The 18,013-nt window shown below is 43.8% G+C and overlaps 1 protein-coding gene across 3 annotated transcripts in view; it reads right to left on the minus strand.

Annotated features, from left to right (window-relative positions):
- The window catches only part of mon2 (Mon2 homolog, regulator of endosome-to-Golgi trafficking), a 215,939-nt gene extending 197,930 nt beyond the window's left edge, over window positions 1-18,009 (minus strand). The window contains exons 1-10 of one of the 3 annotated variants that reach the window (XM_055068629.2): window positions 17,109-18,009; window positions 11,993-12,141; window positions 11,196-11,259; window positions 9,315-9,442; window positions 8,087-8,218; window positions 6,584-6,716; window positions 4,960-5,063; window positions 3,694-3,981; window positions 2,367-2,491; window positions 854-1,165 (exon numbers count right to left, since the gene is read on the minus strand). In XM_055068629.2, coding sequence (XP_054924604.1) covers window positions 854-1,165; window positions 2,367-2,491; window positions 3,694-3,981; window positions 4,960-5,063; window positions 6,584-6,716; window positions 8,087-8,218; window positions 9,315-9,442; window positions 11,196-11,259; window positions 11,993-12,103 — 1,397 coding nt within the window. In that variant the 5' untranslated portion in view covers window positions 12,104-12,141; window positions 17,109-18,009. The remainder of the gene's footprint in view (window positions 1-853; window positions 1,166-2,366; window positions 2,492-3,693; window positions 3,982-4,959; window positions 5,064-6,583; window positions 6,717-8,086; window positions 8,219-9,314; window positions 9,443-11,195; window positions 11,260-11,992; window positions 12,142-17,108) is intronic. The other 2 variants (XM_050175005.3, XM_055068630.2) reach the window with 2 other exon arrangements.
- Between the last annotated feature and the right edge of the window lie 4 nt (window positions 18,010-18,013).

Here is an 18,013-nt window from a genome sequence, read left to right on the forward strand (position 1 = left end):
ACAACCAAGTATAGGTTGTCATTGCAATTTAAATTTTGCATGGTTATGCATCTCAGAGGCACATATGACACACAAGAGGCTTCGGACAAGAGGCTTGCAAACAACCGATGTGCAAACACAGTGCTAGCACAAAGTACAACTTGGAAAAATACACAACATCTTGGGTCAGACAAAGACTACCATTTGAATGTTCACTGCCTTGCATCCCGTCCATCCTAATAGGATGGACATCCCGAACTCCCTAGAAACCATCAATGCAATGCTGCACAGAGGCCCATTTATGGTCTTCATGCGAAGCCTGTGTTTTTCCTATAATGTGGTGTCTCTGGAAAGCATTTACCTGCTCAGCTGTTAACAAGCAGGTCACAACTACAGAAGAAAATAATGCATACATACAGTGCATATAACCTTGCTGATACACACTCCACTATGCTCTTACTTATTCCAACATTGTACAGTGTTACCAGTTCCGGAAGGCATGTCATCTTTCTCTCTTTGTGCATGTTCCCCATCACATTACAAAACATGATTTACTGATGCCAAATATAAATGGGAAAACGCAATGTGTGCACAATACAAATGCCAACGCAGACACTCAAGACAGTGGCATTTGCTTGTGTGTATCTTACTCCATCCTGTCTAAATTTCATGCTCATAGGTTACGTTCCGCAATAGTTGTAACAAACCAGCACAGCTTTCTTGCTTTTCTCACGTGGCAGCCACCTTTTCTTTGAATACTGAAACCTTGTCCAGTGTCAAGTGGTGCTAGATGCCTTCTTTTTCTATAGCAGCTTTCTAATAGCAACAGGCAGAAATACACAATATATAGAAACAAACTTTGATGCGGACTCACTATGTGGCCTTGCAGATGCCAGGTGTGGCCACGTGTGGCAGCAGGGGCATCCAGACGCCACGATACAAGAAGGCCGCCTGTGGCGGTTGTGAGAGAGAGGACGCATTGCCGCTCCCCGGCATGCCAGAGTTGAGTGGTACCACAGGTGGTGGCGCGTTAACGCCAGAGCCACCGCCCCCACCACCATGGTGATAATGGTGGTGGCAGGGTGCGTTCACAAAGAGCGCCTGCACGTATGCACCCAAGGCATTGACCATGTCCTGGAAGATCTTCGTGCTGTGGTCCTTCATGTCGTAGCTCTCGCAGAAGCTCCTATGCAGGTGGCACGAAACAGACACAATGCTATACACACTGGCAAACTAAAAATTCGGTACAAACTTCACGCAGAAAACTGTGCCTCTCTTGCCTTGTGTGACTCTGCACTTCGAAACACAGTTGCTGGGAGGTACCGACATTGAAAGAAGTTTGCATACATCAGGACATCCAGATGTCCCAGAAATGAACAAACTTAATAGGCTGGCACACCTACATGAATTCTCTGAGTTGGGCAGTGGTGAATTTGCCGCTGCACTCTTAGGTTGTTCCCGAGTATAGAGCACAGCGCTTGGGTGACATGAAATTGATTACCAATGTGAAGAATTAGGCTAGTTTGTTATCCATGACGAACACTAGAGCGAACAAGCAGCCTTCCTTCGTCGTCCTCATCCACTCGTGAGTAATGATGTTCAAATTGCAAACTTTGCCCAGCTCTCACACTGATCAGATGCTTGGAGCTCAGATTCAGGTTGAAAGCAGATCCATAATATGGAATCTCATGCATTCTGCATATGTTCTGAACTTTTGCTTAATATCTTGACTATTTGACTAACTGCATGTGGACATTCACGGATGCCGCGAGCATCTGTCATACAAGGGTGCTTTAGCACTTTCTCAATGCTCACGTTATTATTGCCTGAGGTCAAGAAGTTTGACTGCATTGCTTGTGGCACACCCTAGGCCAAGAAAAAGGAACGCAACAGACCCAGTCTCTGAGCAGACAAGTTATTTAATGCAACAAGCAGTTCGCCTGAAGCAGTGGCTTTCACTCACTCCACTTTGCTGATCATTGCTTTTGTGTGGACTTCGTCTTCCCTTAGGTGTTTGTAGAACACTCCGACTTGGTCCAGCGTGCATTCTCCAAAAGCCCCTGTACGATCTTTGTCTTGCACCCAGCCTTCATTTACTCCATCTTTGGCATTCTATTACACTAAAAAATTGCCTCCCATCGTTAAAAAATTGTGATTCATATCTTAAGATCCTTGACTCTTTACATTCCAAGTCTCATCTCTGTATCCCTTCCCATTTGCCCGTGACAAAAACCCATATTTGGTGAAATTAGCCTGCTGATGTTACATTCGATGAGTTAATTACAGACAAACCCTATTTCCTAACACTTAGCTGCCTATAACAGTAAAAAGTGGCTTTCAAATGTGTGCACCTTAAAGAAAAAAAGGAGGAGGAGAAGAGTCCTTACTTGAGCAGTTCGGGCTGCGAGCAGAGCTTGTGCAACACCTCCAGCGCAAGTGTGCGTTGCCAGTTTGGCTTCTCGTGGTCCAAAAACTTGACAACCAGCGAGAGAAAGATCTCGCACTCGGTCACCTGGGCGCAAAAGTAAAACACTGTAGGTCACTTGAAAAACAAGTTTTATTTTATGCTTGTCAAGGTCACCCTGTTTCCCTCACCTTACTCTTCGATACTTTCAAGGCAAAACACGCCTTGGAGCATATTTGCTGGTCAGCATAGTTTTGTCTGAACAAGTCAATGAGCAAAATAGCTTAAAGTGCGAAAACCTGTTGCACAGTTTTTGGTACTTTGTACTTAGAAAAGCAGCTTTAAACGGTCTATGTCGTAGGAGGAATGCTTTACTAGTACAGCAGTTACCCTCCAATTCTTGCGTTTACTGGAGAAACGTGAGTACACAGTCTCACTCGACAAGGCACTGCGAGTACTGGTTTGTTTTACATCCACATATACCAATTACAGCTTTCAAGTGTTGTTTTGTGCCGTTTGCAACACACTTAATGAACTGTAGCCTAACTGAATCTGAATTATGCCTTTACTCAAACATATATTCTTGTATGATGTGTTTTATTAGCTGTTTTTCTCGACCTTCGTCTGTCTTTTGTTCACCTTGCTTTTTTTTTTGTGTAATGGTGATTTTTTTCATGCCTTTGCAATACAGTATCAATGCATCTTCCACTTGACCTCTGATATGCGCCATGTATCCTTAGCGTTGTATAACCGAGATCTTTCAGTGTACTGATTCACTATGTTGTAGTGTGCGGCTGGGTTTATTTCTACCACATGTGCAAGTCGTTCCTCGCTTGCAGTGCTCGGTTTTTCGGAGGGTTGTGTTAGTCAAGTTACCCCGATGCACCTTGTACTTGTTGTACAGTGAGAAATTAACATTTGTGCTCGATTCCCAGCAGTCATAGTGTTAAAAATGTGTTCATGTTTATTTGTAGCTTATGTGCACACATAGTTGGTGTTTTTGTTTTGTTCAGTGTCTACGCTTTAGCAGACTGTAGCCAATATTATGATATAGCAGAGCTTGTCCTTTTCATTAACTTTTCTTGCAAATGCCTCGCTCTGGCGTTTTGAGCCCTCTTTTTTTTTCCAGTACACCCTACACTACCCACTCAAACTATGGATCAAATCAGTGCTATGTAGTTCCAATATTTATGTTACATGCAATAAATACAGAGGGAAAAAAATTTTTGTGAGTACTACAAATTGTAAGCCGAGTCTAACACAGTACTACTGATCAATATGGCTGGGCAGGTGGATGGAGGACAGCTCACCAGGGTTGCGTAGAAGCGGTGGATGAGGACGGAGACGACGCGCACCAGCCGCATGGAGATGGGAAAGAAGGGCCGGTCGGGTGCTTGCCGGGCGTTGGGTGAGAACAGCTTGATGACGAGCGGGCAGACTCGCTCCTTGAGCAGGAAGCGGAACTCCGGGTGCCGCAGGAACGCCTCCGGAAACGAGGCCAGGATGGACTCGACCAGCTCCAGGCCCAGCGTGCGGGTCATTTCGGTCAGGCCCACCAGCCACAGAGGCTGGTCCGCATTCACCATCTGCACCAGGTCCTGGTGACGAAAGCAGTGAAGGATAAGCACTCTTTACTCTTTAGTCTAGAGAGGATATACAACTTTGGAGAAAAGGACATAAGCAGAGCTGAAGCTGAAGTCAATTGTTGCCGTATTTACACGTGTAAGATCTGCACCCCCACTTCATAGGTTAAAAATTTGAAGAAAAAAAAAAGAGAAATTGTACCATAGATTGGAATTTTGAACAGTATCAGTTGATTTTAAAGTTGCCGGAATATCTAACAGCATGGATGGATGGATGGCACTGGAAAAAAAAAATCTTTGGAAGAGTGCCAATGAGATACTGAGCTCCAGCGATGACATTGAGGGCTGGAGCTATCTAGAGTAAGACACAACCTGATGAACAGTGCTGAACCTCAAGTAACTGTGCGTGTAAGTGGCATAATCATGTTTTTCATTATTTTGTGAGTCATTCACGATGTCGTCTGCAATTTCACTTAGTAGTCATATGCCTACCTCATGTATAAGCCACACCCTGCAAAGATTTTTTATTTAACAAGTAAACATGGTAATACGGTTAACTTTTTCTTGTACCACACAACACACACTTGCCTAGCAAAACCTTTACTGGGTCGCACATGTTCCCACCGGATAAGCATGACAGTAAGCAGATGACACAAGCGCTTACATCGTCTGCTCACTCTCGTTTATGTGTTCTGTGCTGTTTTCAGTGTGGAATCTAACTAGCTAGCCAAAGCTCAGGGGGAGCCAGGCTACAGCCTAGAACATTAGGCTTGTGGGGAGCTTCCCCCGCAAGCCACATGTTTCAAAACATGAACACAGTGAAAACTAAATATGCATGTGGTGTATGTGGAAAGCCAGTTCTGCATTCTCTTTTGCTGCCCGGAACAAGCTGCAGGCTGCTGGGACAGCATGAAAGATATGACAGCAACACAGCGAGCGTGGCTAGAGTGTCAACGTAATTTGCTATGACAATAAAAGAGAAGCTTCTCGTACCTGGAACAGAAGAAAGGCGTCTGCAGCGCACGGCTGCAGAGACTTGGGCGGGCAGCGGCTTCCAGTCTTCAGCTCCTCCAAGTTGACTTCCTCTGTCTTCACAACTGCAAGAAACAGCAAAAGAAAACTCATGTAGGGTGATAAACTTTGCACGCTTTTCAATGTGCTCAAAGAAATGAACCAAACATGTACACCACTGCAAATGGGTGTCTTGAATGCACATTACAGGCCAACTGGAACAAAAGATAATTCGAGCTCAATTTATGAAAAACTGACAACACAGATAAGAAAAATTGATTGATTGATTGATTGGTTGATTGATTGATTGATTGATTGATTGATTGATTGATTGATTGATTGATTGATTGATTGATTGATTGATTGATTGATTGATTGATTGATTGATTGACTGACTGACTGACTGATTGATTGATTTTAACAACCCAAAACGAGACTGAGGCTATGAGGGACACAGCAGTGAAGGAGTCCAGGTTAATTTTGATCAACCGTGGTTCTAATTAAACATGCGTCTAAATTGAAGTATAAAAGCATTCTTGCATTTTGCCCCCATCAAGATAGCAAGCACTGAGGCCGGGAATCGAATCCGTGACCTATCGCTCAAGCAGTACACCAGATTTATTGAGCTACCATGACAAGTGATAAGTCAACAAAGCTTTCACGACAATGTGGAGCTGATCACAAAGTAAGTCAGGAGCATTCTCCTCATTTACCCATTGGCTGCCAAAGTTGGTGAACAGCCGGCTAATAATTTGCCACAAAAAAGGCATTGGCTTGAAAAAAAAAAAGAATTCATAGATGCTGCAACAGCCAACGTATGCTCGACAAGTTTAGAAATGTTGCCAATAGCTGATAACAAGTGTCCACTTGAGGGGTGGTTTGAATTTCTTAAAATTTTCAATTGACATTTGTTGAAGGCTTCCATGCACACGTGTTTAGGTGCCTACACCACTTGAAACGGCGAAATGGGTGCATTTACCCATGTTGGGTTTCGTCGAATCCTGGCAAACAAGATGCATCACATCAGTGCAATGCATCTTGTCAGAAAAAGAGCTGCTTCATATTGTACATAAAACTTGTCTTGTCTCATTAATTTCAGCATTTATTGTCATAGAGCAATGTATAACAAGCATGATGCACAGTGTGTGTAAGGGCCAAAAATATGTGGTACGGAAGGCCACACAGCGCGCATAATATTTGGCACCCAATGGGTTAAAGGTACACTTAATGCTTAAAACCTAACAGCCATTTGCATGTCTTACATCTGCATAAACTACACAGACAGAAGACACTGCCCCTTAGTATACATTCGAAGTTTCACAGAGTGTGTAGTGCCCTTCACAGCTTTGATTCAGTGAACTTTGAGTCGAAATATTTTTCTAAATCTGAACAGAGGCATACAGGACAAGGACAAAAGAAAATGATGTGCATGGCACTGTTTCTTTACAATGAAACCAAACACAACAGCAAAAAATGCCCAATGTATCTGAAAAACAACTCGACAACATCATCTTCTGCTCACATCCTGTTTGTTTTGGCATTGTTCAAGTTTCAGGATGATCAACCAATGAGCCCAGATTTCGATGCTGCTAAAATATTTACTGACCATCTGCCATTGCTGCATCTTCAGCCTGGACACGTTCGAAAACTGCGGAGACCAATTGACGGACAGTTGCTGATGCGGTGTTGTTAGTGGTGCTATTCTTGGTGAAGTGCAATCTGAAGCACAGCACAATTGCCTGAAAAAGAGAGGGAAAAAAAAAGAACCAAGAATATAAAGATGTCGTTTATCACAACACAAGTGGGATCAGCATTAAAGCTTTAAAGAAAGGTAAAAAGCAGTCATCCACCAGACAATAGCACGAGACTACACAGGAAACCAATATAGGTTTCTCAGAAAGCAAGCTTCGAAGTTGTAGCAAAATTTGCCCTGGTAAGGGGATCGAACACAGCACCAATGCTTTTCTGGGGCAGTCACTCCACCTTATGAGCTAACAAAGAGGCTATCAGGTCATCGAGTGAGGCCAAATTAATCGACTTAAAGCACTGTATATGGCAGATCAGTTCTGCAGAAGCCTGCAAGGTGGGGGAAACTTTATGAAAGGTAGAAATTGTCATCCACCTGATCTTAGCGCGAGGCTACAAAGGAAACACCAACAGGTTTCTCACAAAGAAAAAACCTTACGCCACAGTCGGGTGGACGACAATTTTTTCCCTTTCGTACACCTGCCTGCGCAATTCCGCAGAATCAATTTACCATTTAATTTTAACAAACCTTCTAGAATGATGGCAACTCTAGGCAAAGTGACAAGTCCCAGCATTTTAGTTGTGTAAAGAAGTCCACTGTTGGGAAGGGATCCAGTGCACAAAGCCCTATTTCAGTGTAAAAACCAAGCCAGATGACATCCTCATTGCTTTCTTCTAATAGCACTGTGACTCATTATTTTATATAAGGTCGCTGTTTCTGACCATCTTTTGGTACAGACTGCACTATCAATTACACTCGCGATAAATTGATCCACATAATTTCTCACAATACGGGGGGAGAAAAAAAAAACTCAGGTCCTCAAGCTTCAGTCAAATGTCCCTAATGCGATGGCACATTAGATGCCATCACTCCACGATTATCTACTGCACCAATAAAAGAATGCATACCAACAAAAAAAAAATGTTTGAAAGAAATTCATGCAGTTTCAATGCACATGTGTGTTGAATGATGCTATCAAGAAGCAGTTCCCTGTTGTGCACAAGCTCCTACCCATGTGCTTTCACACAAGTGTGCCACTACACAACGTGACTCGCGCATCAATCGTCTCAGAGAGCTACTTTGGTGTTGATATGAGAGACGTATGCATGCAATTGTGGCCTAATTTATTAAAGCAATGGAGTATCACGCTGGGAGACCCAAGGTTCGCTTCCACCATTGGACATATAATTTTCTGTGTACGAGCAACTCGGCAAGACAGCAACAGCAGCAGCCAGCAGCAGTCACAATCAGCAAAAGTGTGAGAGGGCTCGCAAAAGAACGCTTTGCTTTAAAACAGTGGTTATAACACGCCACACAGCTTTTGCTACACAGGAGCCAATGTCGATCTTATAAAGAGCTTACCTTGGCTAGGGCATCACCCTGGACAACAGTGTTAGCCGTGAGCAGGAGGGTGACCGTCTGCAAGAGCTTCAGTTCCTCGATTCCACTCTCCATGAGATTCCAGAGGCAGGTGATGATGTTCACAGCTGCCGTCTGCAAGAGGTTCACATTTCACGCCATGAGAGTGCCCACAAACCAGACAGTGGCAGACTGTCAAGTAACGAATTCATTTTTCACTGAAAAAAATCACAATGTGCTCCATTTTTTTTTGTTCCCTGCTGTGCGTACAGATTCAATCAATACGCTCTGCAAACTGTTTGTGACACGGCAAATATATCCAATGAGTACAAACAGCAACAGCTATTGACGTCTGTAGCAGCAGACTGCCAAAGCCAAGTGTCAGCAAGTAAGCGTAAAGTCGTCTCTATGGGCGTCAGATTAAGCAACTGAGCTCTGTGCCATGTCAGTTCAATTAGGCCTGAAAAGTAATATGTACTTACACAAGATGGGTACCATGGTGGTCTAAAAGAAATTCAATGAAAAGGTTACCTCGATAGAGTGTTGCTTCTCTTTACAAGACTCTTTTCAGTACAAACCAGTACAAACACTTACACTACAAACAAACCTTTGAAACATTGTGAATCAACGTAATTCAGCCAGACTAAGGTGCATATAAATTTAATTCAATATGCTTATCCAACAATATGCTTATCCATTGTGCCCCTAACTACCGCATTTACTCTAAGCATACTTTTTTTCGGTAAACAATCACAAAAGACATTCACGTTTGAATCGCCTGCAAAACCTAAGCTGCAGTTGGGAGTGGCTATCATCATTGCCATTAAGAACTGCTGTAATCCAATCTAATCCAATCCACACATTGTTGCAGCTATAGAAACTGCCGACCCTAGCTGCAGTTGCTCCGGCATTCCTCTCTCAACTCATGAGCACCTGATGAGTGAACAATCGAAGGTACTGCATCGTTCATTTTGATGGCATGTTAGAATCGCGTAGGTGTGGTATTGCACTAATTAGCAAATCAGTCCTAAGCGTGACAAGGTGATAGCATAGTTCCCCATCTTCCATATTAAATGCAAACTACAGGTTCTCCTTGTTTTTGTTGTAACTGTCTGTAGCTGCCCAAGACTGACTACCAGGCAGAGGCAGGCTGAAGCAAGCACATTTTCCAGCCATTCTTTGGCCGCGTCGTCCTAGTATCATTCCTCACCAATGGCAAGGCTCAACTCACCAGAGAGACCGCTTCAAACGTGATCAATTTCTGGATGGCAGATAGGCAGATCTGAACAATTTTCGGGTTCCTCGTATCACAGCCTAGGAAGAAGGGCTCCAGAATCTCCGGGCTCTCAGAAAGCAGGGCTGTGGAAGGCGGAACCATTCCAAAAGTTAGATTAACAACTACCTGCTCGGTGAACAGCTCACATTAATGAAAATAGAAATTCTTAACAGATAACCAGGGCAACATTGGTGATGGAGACAAAAAAATTTCAGTCTCCCTTCATTGATTTACAGTAGAAGAGAACACATTGCTAGCACTAAGCAAGAACAACCAGGCGAATTCAAGGGATTGTTTTTTTTTAAATAATTATTGTAATAACCACATGAAGTCCACAGACAATGCAGACAGAACTACATAAGGAAAACTAACCGTTTCTTTAATAGTTCATGATCGCAGGAGGAAATGGCTGGCCTATAAAACCCTCATATGCTATAACATGGCATCAAGGCTTCCTGGTTCGAGGTCCTTGCTAAGTAATGAGTTAGCAAAATTAGGGGAAGCGAGGTGCTCGAACCTTACTAACAACCATTTATAATTAATTCTATGTTTGAATTAAGTAAACAGACAGTTCCCCTATGCTTTCCTGGTTTAATTGTCTGTTGGCTTCATATGGTCGTTGCTAGCAATGTGGCATAATGTACAACTTTCCAACAATTTCTTTTATTACTTTAATTTTTAGTTTATGAAACTAGTGCAGCACCAAGAATCACCGAGTAGAACAAGTATGAAACGAGTGGCAGCTAATTTTCTCAGCATAAACAAATGGAGGCAAATCAGTGTGTCTGTTCATCTCGCCTCTAAAGCCAGCTCTGCAAGTCGTGGACACTGTTTGTACGTTAGCTAGCATCAGTGCAGCCCAGTCCACCACATTGCACTGTTGTCAAAAGCGCTGGGTTAAACAGCATCACAAAGTGAAAAACAAGTCGTAGAAAATCCTGCAATTAAATCAGTCGCTGAATAGCAGTGGCCGATTCTACACTACATTTTTGTTCACTGATTAAGTACACGGTACCCGCGGGATCGAATCCCGGCCACGGCGGCCGCATTTCGATGGGGGCGAAATGCGAAAACACCCGTGTACTTAGATTTAGATGAACGTTAAAGAACCTCAGGTGGTCGAAATTTCCGGAGTCCCCCACTACGGCGTGCCTCATAATCAGAAAGTGGTTTTGGCACGTAAAACCCCATAATTTAAGTACACGGTACCATCAGAAAAGCAAACGGATTCGATGCTCTCTGCAGCATGCACTGTTGGTGCACACAATTAACCAAGCAAACACAGCTGATGATTGGTCATGACACAATCACAAATTTCTTTTGTATGTCACAGTTTCACTCCCCTGACAATTTTGAAGTTCCCTCCCATGTCAAAGATTCCAGGTGCTGTAGTCATGACAGTCAGTGCCACAGTCATGACAATTATGGCACTTTGAAGTTCACTTAATTAAGGGAAACTGAGACATCCACCCAGTCGTAGCAATTGCTACAAAGGAAACCTATACGGGTTCCTCGAAAGAAAAGCCTCACAGTTGAAGAAAAATTCGTCCTGGTCCGAGACGTCTGGGACGCCCTGGTCCAGTCCTGGTTTCGAAGCAGGCCAAATTTTTCTTCAAGTGCGAGGCTTTTCTTTCAAGGAGCCCGTATGGGTTTCCTTTGTAGCAATTGCTACAATTGGGTGGATGTCTCAATTTCCCTTAATTAATTACTTCTCTCCACCTCGTGGGTTTCCGCAGAACTATTACGTCAAACTGAAGTTCATTTCTACTTCAGAGCTTCCAAAGTTGTAACATCCTCTTTAAGCATTCTCAGTGGATGGAATATAAGATCACATACCTAGCCTGAGGTCATGATGCTTGGCTGCAGCATTCCGAACTTTGATGATTCCAGACTCTGCTGCCTGTAAAAACAAAAAGCAGTTCAGGTGACTAAAGCCTTGTTAATGCGTATGAAGTGAAAGAAAAAAGGCTAGCACATTTCTTGCATACATTACTCCATTAAAGGGCCCCTCACCAGGTCTGGCCATTCTGAGCTGACAAGCGCAGTGTATGCAATGTGTGCTAACGACTGTGTATGCTAAGTATTACATCCCTACCTGTCATGGAAAGAGCTCCAATTCCAGAACAAATGTCGTTTGCCCCTTTTCCTCACGGTCGCAACGCTCCCAGCCAGACAGTCAATGTTAATCGCGCAAGTGCACCTACATACATTGCGATGCTGTGACATCCCCCATAGTGGCATGTGACTTCGATAAGTGTTCAAGGCAACCTCAGTTATTTGTTAAGTCTGTCGCTTCAATCGACAAATTAAAGTTTAGGTAAATAACAAAACATATACACCGAATGTCTGCGTGTTATTGTTTTACTTCATACCCTAGCAAGAGAGATGTACTTCCATTTCGTCTGCTTGTTCTCACGTGATGCAGTTGCGTACGCAGAGAGCAAAACTATCTAGCAAAACAGCAGGACGGCAGCAGTGGCGCCGACGGTGTGAATGCGCCTTGAGCATACGTATAATTGCTATCGCAATTAAAAAAATGACGTCGTAAATATCATGTCAGCACTTCCCTTGAGAAATACTCGACTAGGCTGCTTCCATGCCTCGGCAAATGCCAACAGAGGACATGCCATTACCTCCTTGAGAGGTGGATGCTTCTTCTTGGCCTCGTTGGAGAGCAGCCGCAGGTCATTTTGCAGGTTTTCCAGGAGGCGTTTCTCGGTGAGACTTCGCTCGCCGGCCGCCATTGCCCCGTTCGCCTCAACCAAGGTCGCCCCCGGGCCGACTGCACCAAATTTGAAAATATCTTCAGGTGCTTATCCGAAAAACCAAAGCAGTTTGCAGAAGGAGGTAGAATGTACAAAGCATACAAAACAAAAAGGAAACAGGCATCGGCAACACACATCTAAGTTCCAAATAGCAATTTAATGGTGTACAGCGCAGTCTACTGCTAAAAGGGATACTCTATTGCACAGTTTTCTTTGCTGGGCAATCTAGCGGCAACTGCCAGCTGAAGCTATGCCAATGCACTGAACAGGTGCACAAAAAAGGAGCCAGCGCCACCAACCAGAACTCCTCTGCAGCAAAGTTCGACAATTTTCCATTTGCTTGAGGAAGAAATTCGCACATAGTGCTCTAAGGTCATGTGTCCCCTTTAACAGTTGGCTGCACCAGACACTTAGGCTCGCAAGAGACAACCATGTAAAAGATGGTCAAAATGCAAAAAACTGCATGACTGCAGCTGTCTGTGTTTTAGACTCACAAGTGCGCCTTGCATTAAACCATCCTGTCATACTGTTAAGACAAAATCTACTGCATGGTATAGTCAACTGCAAAAGTTCATAGATGGCGAATTCTGAGTAAATGCTGAATTTCGAAGTAGTTCGTGATCGTAGCCAGTGAAAACAATCAACACCATGTTGCTTTCATTTGCTGTAAACCCAAATTTCAGACTGGGTTCCGAGGCAGCGTAGATATTCAGCTTTATTTTTTTCAAATGTGCAGTGCACTAGAGCTCCACACAATTTGCATGAAATAGGCAGTCATCCAGCAACAAATGTCTCCAACCAAAACTTACACAATCGGTTTAGCACGAAACAAACAACCGCACATACAAAAACATACGGGACAGGCACGCCGAGAGGGCAGTCGTCTGCTTCATGCTAAACTTATTTTAAGTAATCATGCACCATGCATCAACTAGCCCAACTGCAACTTCTACACAACCAAAACTTGTTTACTGTACTCAACATTTCAGAGCCAGCTCATCTCCTTCTTCAGGGTCGATGACAGACAGAAGCTGAGCTGGCTCAGAGACATCAGGTATGACAAGCAAGTTCTGGCTGGAGACGTCCATTCTGTAATGCATTAACTCAACCAGACCAAAACACAGTCAACCATATTTGGCTTCCAAGTAAGGAGCAGTTATGCTGTTCCTTTGCTGTCTCTCTCAGTCGCAGCTCTGGTCAATGAGTTGGTTGGAAGCTAGATATAAATCTATAAAACCTATACAAACATTCAAACAAGCTAAAATGCATTGGTTTGCACCCATGCTTTCATAGTAAGTGCAGCAGAAGCACACACAGAAAATAAACACTGTGCAGCTGTCAAGCAGCTTGCTTACTATATGTTTAACATAAACATTGCATGTTTCAGCTGCAAACTGGACAAGAAGAAGAAGAAGAAACTTTATTAAAGAATGGTCCGGCAGTTTTTGTTTTGAAAACCGGACAATGAATTATTATTCCATCGACCAAGTTTCACAACAGCGGAGGACATGAAAATCTGCACAATAATCACCACAAATTATTAGTTACACAACCTCACTTGTTAACTTATAATTAATTACATTACGGGGCATCTTGTAATCGCAGAGTAAATGTCAGCCATCACTCAAGGCACAAGATTGTCAAAGCCAAGCATCACAAAACTTGCAGTGAAATACACTGCAGCTACAGTTGACATTTCTTTCATGCTGCATCTTTTGCACAGTGCAGAAACAAGATTTGCAGCCTCGGCAAGCTGCATGTAATGCAACCACAGCCTCTCTCTTACATAAATAACTTTGCCTGCATCATACATAATACAACCACACTTTCTGGGCACATTATAAAATTAAAATTGTGAGCTTTAATGCTTCAAAACTACACAGTGGGTTATGAGGGATGCATTATCAGAGGGCTGCTGATTAATTTTGAGCCCTCAGGGTTCTTTAAAGTGCTCATAAACCTAAGCACACAAGCATTTTTTGCACTTCAGCCCCATAGAAATGTGGCTACCACAGCTGGAAATGGAACCTGTGCTCTGCCATAGCCATAGCCATAACCAATGCCATAGCCACTGATCCATTGTAGCAAGTCTTTTCGAGTGCATGGTGGAGGCCTTAATTGCAAGAAAAAAAGTCAGCCTAGCCCATGCATTTCTCACCAGGAAAATGCAGCTTAGAACATTCCTCCAGCAAATGCAAAGCATCCATGGAAAAATTATTATGAGACCCAACGTCTTGCTTATCACTACAACATAAATGCATGCACCTCCCCAATGCACCCAACAGCACATCACTTGAAAAACTATCAGAAAAAGCAGGCACACAGACCGTCCCCCCCCCCCCCCCCCCCGACATTTACTGTATCACTTCTGCCACAGTGAACTCTGGCATATAGTACAAAAAAAATCTATTCATATAAATGAACCATCAAGACAACCTTTTAAAGCTGCTCTTTTCTCTAAGGTACTAGGCATGAGAATAATGTCAATGTAAATCTAAGCAAAACAAAAAAAGAACAATGGCTTCTCTGTTTTGATCCAGAAAATGTAGAAACTTCAAGCGAATTTGTTTTCACTGTTCTGTATACAGCAGAGTATCGCTGACATGTTCAGTTGTGATTCTTGCTCATACCCACATCACGTCTGCTGTATCCTAGAGCAAATTCTGAAGGCCTTCTGACCTTCTCCCTTTACTGTTCTTCTGACTCACTCAATTTCTTTTTTTTCCCCGTCGCCCCACAAATATTGCATCAGTGGCATACTGTTATGCTCTAACAACATCTGATAGTCTTGTACAAGCTGGTAACCCAACTTTCATTTCTGATATCATTGACTATATATAATTTCACATTGAATGACTTCATATAGTGCCATAAAAGAGTATTTCATAACCTAGTTGACCTGCAATGGTGGCTTGGCATCTATGGCATTATGCTGCTAAGCACGAGGTTGCGGATTTGATTTCCAGCCACAGCAGCCGCATTTCGACGGGGGTGAAATGCAAAAACACTTGCAAACTGTGCATTGGGTGCACTTTAAAGTACATGGCCAAATTAATCCAGAGTCCTCCACTACGAAATGCCTCATAATCAGATATCCGTTTCAGCACACAAAACCCATGGATTCATTCATGCATATTCTATTTGAGATAATGAGGGCAGAAATGGGTTTGGCAGGCCATGTATTGCATGGGGCAAATAACCGGTGGTCTAGTAAAGTAACGGAGTGGGTATAAAGGGAATGAAAACGCAGTTGAGGACGGCAGAAAATTCACTGGTGTTTTGAAATTAGGAAGCCCGTGGGCATCGGTTGGAGATAGATTATGCAAAACAAGGGGTAATTGGATATTGCTGCGAGAGGCCTTTGTCACGCTGTCAACATAAATTAGGCTGACTATGACAATGAATTTAATATTACAGCACAAAGAGGGAGCGCAAATGCAAGCAGAGAAGGACATAAGGCAAGCACCATTTGGCCAACACAGCTATCAGCCCAGCTTCACTACGTATAAATCAAACAGATGATGTGACCTTAGATATGAAGTTAGCATGGGCTATCTTTACAGACACAATAATGTTTTCCACTGCCAGAGGCTCTACACTGGTATGCAACAAAAAGCAGTTTGTCTAGAAATCGTACAAAAGGAGGATTTGAATACAGCACAAGAGCCACCACAATTGTCCCCTTTACAACTGGGGGACATTGAGGTGAAACGTTCAAGTATATTAGTTGGCCACACTGATCTGTAGTGAGAGACATCATGCAAGAAGGTGGTACACAAGCAAACAATGGTGTTGTAGATATCTACACAGAAACTCTAATCAAGCCACACAGTTTTGTTATCCTGAACACCTAGTAAAGCATGCAAAGGGCAAGGCAAACAAACCTTACAATAAGACAATGTAAAAAACAAGATGGACTGATGCCACTGATGACATCTGCACTAGTGTGTTCTGTAACTAGATAGCATTTGGCTGGAATATATTTTTTTTTAGTTTTTAAAGTAAAAAATAGCAGTTGAGACTGGTTGTTTAGAATTTACTGACACCAGAGACTGATGCACTTATGTGCAGGGGCATGCATAGCTGATTGAGATAGATATGCTACAGTCCTCTAAACTAATGTATGCATGGCCGTCAGCTATCCAACCAAACACAAATTTCCATGCCTACGCGTAAAGGACTGTGGTGGGCCATTCCCAATCACAGTGGTAAGCAATGGGCAACCATAGCTGGTTAATTTAACCTGAGACGCGAAACTAAATTGATCTACTCCGGCCGTTACACCCATGGGTGTCGACGATACAATCGCCGGTTGCTGCTGCTGCTTACGAACAGTATCACAGACGTGCCCCCACACTCGTCGATCTCTTAAAGAAAACTTCTCACGTACGCCGTCTGAAGCCGAAACCTTGGAACTGGGATGGATACGCCATGGGTCTAAACAAGAACGCACTTTTCAGTGTGTGCGCGCTAAACTTAGAATCCATGTGAAACTTGTAACGCCGTGCAAAAAGTACGATCAAGCATTAACGCGGCCCGAGCATACTTTTTTTTTTTGGCAGTAACTTTCGTCGACTGGCAGGAAACGGGGGGGAAAAAAGCTAAATGAGGAATGCGAAAGCAAAAACGATACCGTCTGGCGCTGCTTGCTTTCGAAAGCACAGTCGATGTCGATCACCTGAACGAGATCGAGGCACTGATAACGATGGAATTATTGAAGAAACACGCCCCTTTGCTACTCGACACGTTAGCTATTGGCGCAGCGACTCGGAGAGAAAGCCGGTCTACATGTTCAGTTTTGCATCGGACTTCGTGAATCGCGGCAGTCTTTTTTTGTGAATCGATCTGCTGCTGCCGCTGCTCACAGCTGAGCGTCGGGAAAACTCGCGGCCGTGAACAGCGAGCAACGCACTTTCTTCCTTTATTTGCAGGCGCTGCGGCTGTGAGTTACAAGGACCCGCGCCGTAGTGGACTGCCGTCTCACCTGTCTTCGGAGTTTACACTGGCCGCAGCTGAGTCGTCACGACATATACAGACGGTGCAGCGCTTGATCGCAGCGTCAGGCGATCTTTGGACGCACTGCCTACCTACGCCACGTTTTGCGGACAGGGTATCGGTGAGGAGCGCCTCGGACAGATTGCAAGACCGGAACTGCCGGTCAGTCGGCAAGGCGAAAGACAAGTCTGCTGCAATAATATAGGCCTCCGGCAGCAAGTAGCAGTGCGCAACAGCGCTATACGATCAGACGCTGACGGGTACGCTCAAAGCGATCAACAGACTTTCCAAAGCAAAACGTTCGTGCCGCGGCTTGTGTGGCCGTCTTATAAGAAACGCGCATTCGCTCTGATTTGTTCATCTAACGAGATTAATAAGACAGGTGTAATTACCTTGACCGCTCAGCTAGGAACTGTCCGTCGCTCACGTTGGGCGTTCCCACATAGCGCCCGCTAGCGTCTTGTAGAGTCAGTGCTTGGCCCGCACGCACGGCGATGCACTCAACCAGCGACGGGCGAGCATCGGTGAGCAGTGCATTAAAAGGTCAATGAGAAACCGGCGGGCTCAGATCAGCGTAGCTCCAGGCATTATTTACAAAAATCCAGTTGGCACCTCTTTGCACGGCGAACATGCGCTCGGCGCGCCACTGGCGGCGCGGCACAGGAGTTCTAAAACGGGAACCTATCGAAATATTCGTACGCAAGCAAAACGATTTTAACACATAAACTACCGTACACTAAGAACTTTCTTAAGAAAGAAAATCTTACGAGACACGACGGCTTGCTTTATCTAAGTTTTCTAGATGAAAGGATAGCAGACGACGCCAGTAGAATGCATTGGCGCGTAAAAATAGTTAAGGCTTTATTACAAGTTTCATTTTAGCATCAATGGTGA

This window comes from Dermacentor andersoni, chromosome 9, assembly GCF_023375885.2.
Source record: "Dermacentor andersoni chromosome 9, qqDerAnde1_hic_scaffold, whole genome shotgun sequence".
Taxonomy (NCBI): Eukaryota; Metazoa; Arthropoda; class Arachnida; order Ixodida; family Ixodidae; genus Dermacentor; species Dermacentor andersoni.